General features: G+C 33.2%; 1 protein-coding gene across 1 annotated transcript; it reads left to right on the top strand.

Annotated features, from left to right (window-relative positions):
* Positions 1–763: 763 nt before the first annotated feature.
* Positions 764–5348, top strand: LOC134716120 (uncharacterized). The gene is made up of 3 exons (XM_063578896.1): positions 764–829; positions 1543–1612; positions 2372–5348. The coding sequence occupies exons 1-3, from the start codon at positions 784–786 to the stop codon at positions 4896–4898; spliced, it is 2643 nt and encodes an 880-aa protein (XP_063434966.1). The 5' UTR covers positions 764–783; the 3' UTR covers positions 4899–5348.
* Positions 5349–6435: the final 1087 nt, after the last annotated feature.

Here is a 6435-nt window from a genome sequence, read left to right as displayed (position 1 = left end):
CATTATAAGCAGTGATTATAAAAAAAGCAAACATATATTGAATTATTTCAATCAGTGAATACTAAAAATTATGAGAGAAAGAACGAAATAGGATCGGTAAGCATATCTAACATTAATTTATGATAATTTTAATAATGTATGTATATTAAAGAAATATAAAACTGTACTTAATGTTCGAAATGTTTTGTTTGAACTTTATTACCATTATAATTTGTATAAATAGAACCATATACAGCATAACAAGGGAAGTTGGATTAAAGTTATCTAATTTGCTAGAAAACGAATAAAAATATTGCAACATATAAAGGATGCCTCTCCAGTAAAAAAAACCCAACAACAACAACAACAACAACAACAAAAACAGCGCTTTAAACGTTGACCGCAGACATTATTTGAAATTCAGAAACAACTTCTGCTGGAACTTAGTGTAATTAATGATGGGAACTTTTTTTAAGGATTTGAACGAAAAAAGTAAAATACAGTTATTCAAAATTGTGGTGCAAAGTTGATAATTTATTGTTTTATAAATCGGAAATTTTATCAAAATATAATGGCTGATGAGCAATATAGTCCTGTAAAGAAATCTTGAACTATTGGTCAACGAGGTACTATAGCTCCGTATTTGTCTAGCAAACAGTCTGGGTTGACCCTAAAATAAAACATTATACCTCTTAACACAAAACATCCTTTCTTTATATGGGTGTTTCCTTTCTTTTTATAGCTGACAAAATATGAACTTTAATCTATTTTTTTTCTCTATTTTATAGTGATAAAGTTTAAAATATGGCACCTACAAAGCAGACTGTGCACAAGAAGACAACAGACAGAAGTAAGTTTAAGGGGTCACTTCGAAGCGTGTTATTATTCCCTCATCGGTTATTTTATCACAGGACTATTTGTTTTAATTGAATGTTGTTGGTTCGTTTAGAAAATAATTAGAAGGAGCTTGATGAGAACGGAATTCCGATGCGTTTATGTTATGATTTCGGTGAATTAGTTTAAATCTGACTATCCCAAAAGCAAATTATACAATTAGTCATAACTTTTCGAATGACAAACACATAAAGTATAGATGACCATTACCTGTGGTTAAGTTCTAGACATAATACAGCCATATCAGTGGTGGTTCCAAAAGAGGGAAAAGTGTCCGGGGTTTGGAACCCTCTTTTTTCGATATTGGTCGTAAAATAAAAGTGGGTTCCAACCCTGGCCCCCTACCCATTTTTGGATCTTCCACTGCAGGTTATAGGAATAAGTGACACCATGCTGTTCTATAGTGTAATACTTGCCGCTGTATTTCGGTATCACAGATATTTTCAACCTGTATATTAACTTCTGTAGGGTTTTCCTTTCTTCTTAATTTTCGTTTCGGGGCTATTTTATCATTTTATTATTATATATTCCCAACTCATTTATTCAAATTGCAAAATCGAACAAAAATAAACGATGCCAATGGATCAAACTGAATGCAAGATGTGGATGTTCTAATGTAGATCAACACACCACATCATTAACTAATATAAAGCGTTGTGTAATTTGTAGTCGGATCAAGAAGCCAGAAATTGGAGATAGAGTATGAGACAGTGGAATACGTAAACCGAACAGGGAATGAGTAAGTCAAGTTTATCTTTCAACAAATATGGAATATGAGACAATATCAAATTTAATTATCTGTCAAAAAAAAGAAGTCCCCAAACCATAAAGTACAGCAATATATACTGTATTGCTACATCTTTACGACAGTGGTATATCTTCGACCAAAAACCTTCGAAAACGGAAATGAAATTTTAAACTACTAGTAAATGAAATTTACAAAAAAATTCTGATACACTGATACATACCTAGAGCACAGACAGACGAAAAATCAGACAAACGAACACAATGCCATCGAGAACATATAGACATAATGTCTAATTACTAGTAGTTAATATAAATGAGAGAAAATAAGGAATGCATGATAATAATGGTATTCTACATTGGAATTCAACTGAAAGTCATTGGGTTACACATGACAACATGTAAGTTTATCCTCAAAATTATATATGGTTTTGCATTCGTATTTGTCATCACCTTAGAATCGTAAATTAGGAATGACCATACTTTGTGTTTTAATTGGTTAGTAAATTTAGCCGCTACTTGCTGGTGATAATAAGAATTTAAAGAAAAATGTAGCATGATTGCCAATGAGACAACTTTTCACAAGAGACCAAAATAACACAGAAATTTTAAAACAACTATAGGTCACCGTTTTATACAACTGATTTATGAGGGAAAAAAAACGTTCTGTACTAGCATCATGTTTAAGAAGCTCTACTTTATGTAGCGAATTGCTATACATTACAGTAAGAATAAAAATAAATCATGATTTCAGATTGCTTGCCAACTGGCAGTGTTTAATACAAGAAAAAGTGGAAGCAATCCATGCAACCTCCAATAAACTACAAAACATGCAACCTAGCAAACTTTCCGAGAATAGGCTGAGACAAGAAATAGAGCAATACATCGATTTTATAGAGGCTGACAGACATGTCATGAAGCGATGCATGCACACTTTACAAATCTCCATGAAAGAAAGGCTTCATTACTTAAGGACACAGAAACAGTTTTTTCTTGATAAACAGAAAACTCTGAAAAATGTTTACAAAACAATTGAAAGGAGCAACCGCTCAAAAATTCCAAATCCTTTTTCAAGATTCATTTTTCACGTCAAACGCGAACATAACCAACTGTTCAACGAGGAACTTCTGATTTCATCAAATGGTAGCTTAAACAAGTATAAAAGAAAAATGACCGAAGCCAATGCTGTCACTATTAATGACATCACGTTATATATTGGGAGAACTGGTAGAACACGTGTGATGACACCAATCCATGAAAATATGCTAGAATCCAACAAGTGCATTACAGGTGAGTGTGTTGACTCTTGCTGCACGTTGCGTAGGTCCGAGTCAGAACTGAGTTTCCTGAATCATGAACTTGAAGTTGAGTATAATATGTTTGAACTATCAATGGAAAGCAAGGAAACTGAAAATTATTCTAGAAAGGAGGAGACACAAAGGAACGAGCTCCAAAAGCATGATAAGAGATCGAAAATTTCTCTTCCAGTAAAACTGCCACAATTGCTAGGTAAAGAGAAAATGAAATACGAGGAAAAGTATTCCTCTGCTCCAGTAAAACTACCACTACTGCTACCGAACAAGAAGCTTAAATACGTGGAAGGGTCATACTCAGAGACTCTAAAACGACAACCATTGTTACCTAACAAGAAGATGATATACGCGAAAGAACTACCTAAAACTACTCTTAAACTACCACCAGTGTTACCTGACAAAGAGCAAACATGCAAGCAAGAACACCCCTGCACTAATCGCCCTGGTACTCACAAACTGCTTCCACCATTGCAGCACTTGCCACAAAACGTCAAAAAGACATTTATTGTTAACAAGATCAGAGATGAAAAGAAAGACAAAAGTAAAAATATGTCAACAGAATCAATGTCTAAACCATCACCACAGCAACCAAATGAGACAACAGCTTCCAATGAAGTTTTTGATATGAGCCTAGAATTAGGTTCTACAAAGCCAAAATGGAAAAATCAGTATAGAACTTTTAGGCTGCAAAAGACATCTCGTAAAATTAACTACGCTAGTAATAGAAAGTACCGATTTTCAAGGCTGCATCTTTCATCTGATAAAAAATGCTATATCCCTAAAAGCAAAAATGATAATGAAAAGAAAGAACGAGGTGAAGTTTTTCCAACGCAATCAACGTCTATATCAGCTCCACAGAAAATTGCTGAGACAACAACAAACGGTGGAGCTTTAGATATAAACTCAGAACTCGCTTTAAAAAGGGTAAACTGGGAGAATAAGTTTCCAACTTTTAGGCTGCAAAAGACATCTAGTAAAGATCGCTACATCTCTGAGAGAAAGTACCGGTTTTCTAGGCTACATAAGGCATCTTATAAAAGTTGCTATATACCTAAAAGCAAATGTGAAAAAGTATGCAAAATCGTTTCTGAAAAATATTGTGCAAGAGGAACACAAAAAAGGAATGCCAGAAAGCAAACATATATAGAAAACCTGGACAGCTACCCAGCACCAGATCAAATTGATACCTGGTCTCTAAATTTGAAAAAGATGAGTAATGAAAAGAAAGATAAAAGTAAAGTTGTGAAATCAATGCCTTTGTCATCACCAGAGCAGACTGATGAGACAGAAGCTTCCAATAAAATGTCAAAACCAGAACCAGAGCAGATTTTTGAGAACATCAGAGAGCAGACAGAAAGAGAAAAATCGGTCAATAACTTAGCACAAGACCAATATCATAGTATGATGGATATTGCAATGGGTGATGAATATCCAACTGAAGACATCTTTGACAAACTGGATGATAAAGAACTGATAGGGTTTTATCAGGTACAAGAAAAAGACCTGTTTCCTATCATCGAAAATATGAGTTACAGCAAAGCGATAGAAGTATTTAAGAAACTGCATGATAAGCATATTGCAGTCATTCAAAGCATAAGTGATACCTTAGATGACATTCAAAGCTCGAGCTCAGAAAGTACAATAGGTGATTTTCAAGGTGTAGGAGAAAATGGTGGTACATTGAAATCAGCAATGAAAACATTTGAGAAAAAACTTATTCCAGATTGCATAACGAACGGTAACCAAAGTCAACCGACAGAAACTCTGTCTTCAAATTGGCAAATTATAAAAGTCCTTTCTGGAACGAATATCAAGACACAAAATATTCCTATGTCACCCGCACAATTTATTCCTATGCCACCAAATACACCAAAACCAAAAACATCAAACGCCAGACGTAAACGATATCGCAGAAAAATAGATGAAAATAACAATCCACCAGACTCCCAAAACGCAACAACATTCTGATTGTTTGATAAAAATACGCTCCATGTTTTCAAATGAAGATCTTTGGTGCATACCTCCAGATATAATTGATGTAGCAGGAAAAATGTTGAAGATAATTAAAAAAAAATCTAATTGTATGACACATGCATGTTTCATATTTCTAAAAGACGATCTTTGGTGCATGTATGTTTAATTAATTTTTAAAACAGTTTGGTATACTCAAGTGATTTTTTTTAAAGTAATTATATCTTGGCTTGTGATGTACATGTACAATGTTCCTAGTCTGTTTTATCAGCAATGACAGAAGAGGGCTGTACCATAGTTCAAGGACCAAATTACAGTGGGGAAAATACAACAGATTGAATATATTCAATCTGCTGTTTTATACTGGATATTTAATTTTATACATATACAATGTATACATATATATGTACATACCATTTTTGATATAAATTAAAAAATAATATTTTGTGACGTCTATGTGTCAAATTTCATTACACTACCTAAATATCTAATATTTCATAAGAAACCTAACATTAGGAAGAATAATGAAAGCATGAAAAGCTTATAAGCCAAAAACATTAAAACTTACATTGACTGAAGGTCTCGATTGATTGATCAGCGTTCAATGCTCCTCTTGGCAGTTTTGCGCTATTTCGTAACAGTCAGTTTTTATTGGTGGAAGAAAGCCAGAGCCTACCATTAGTAGGAAAACATACAATCCCAAGTCATTTAAGATTTGAGTTGTACGGAAGTCGATTAGTGTCAGGGTAGGGTTTTATTTTTAAGTCGTTATAACAACTTAGCTAATTTGTTATAATGACTTAGCTAAGTTGTTATAACAGTCTAATCACAACTTATATAGATATAGGAAGATGTGGTATGAGTGCCAATGAGACAACTCTCCATCCAAATAACAATTTATAAAAGTAAACCATTATAGTTACTAGTATATAGATTAGACCGTTAGTTTTCCCGTTTGAATGGTTTTACACTAGCATTTTTAAGGATATACTTAGATGAGGTTTTGGAATAAGTATCAAATGTTCAGACAGTTCAGATGTTCTGGAGTTTTTCCATAAAATACAAGGTAAAATATTTTGCCCCATAACACCTGTTTATCTTTTAACATTAGACTTTATAGCTCATAAAAGATCATTTAAGCAGATTCTTGATTTTCTTTCTTTTGATTTGAGACCAAATAATACCAATGCAAATATAATATACAAGTCAGAGCTCTTTCAGCTTAAAGAATAAAACTTTACATTGAAAATTTCTTATTTATATTCAAAAGTTCCTGGAACATGACATAGGAGCAGGGCAATGAAATAGTTGTCAATCTGTTATGAAATGAAAGTAATACAACAGTATATAAAGTATCATCAATCTATCACAAATTACAAGTAGTTCCATCAAACTGACTTCAGTACAAAAAGTAACAATGGTTTACTCAGCAAAATGGTAAGAAAAGCAACACCTATGTTTCCTTTTCCACGAATTTATTAACTGGAGTGACAAAATGTATGCATATAATGTACAGTAGTTGTCGTTTGTTTCT

The sequence above is a fragment of the Mytilus trossulus genome, chromosome 4 (genome assembly GCF_036588685.1).
Source record: "Mytilus trossulus isolate FHL-02 chromosome 4, PNRI_Mtr1.1.1.hap1, whole genome shotgun sequence".
Classification (NCBI taxonomy): domain Eukaryota; kingdom Metazoa; phylum Mollusca; class Bivalvia; order Mytilida; family Mytilidae; genus Mytilus; species Mytilus trossulus.
This window is presented reverse-complemented; position numbering and strand designations above follow the sequence as displayed.

What these genes read in the sequence shown, in the direction of transcription:
- LOC134716120 (XM_063578896.1), top strand. Translation starts at nt 784, where the DNA reads ATGGCACCTACAAAGCAGACTGTGCACAAGAAGACAACAGACAGAA. An exon ending in CAAGAAGACAACAGACAGAA is followed by an intron (nt 830 to 1,542) that starts GTAAGTTTAAGG and finishes TGTAATTTGTAG; the next exon opens with TCGGATCAAGAAGCCAGAAA. An exon ending in GTAAACCGAACAGGGAATGA is followed by an intron (nt 1,613 to 2,371) that starts GTAAGTCAAGTT and finishes TCATGATTTCAG; the next exon opens with ATTGCTTGCCAACTGGCAGT.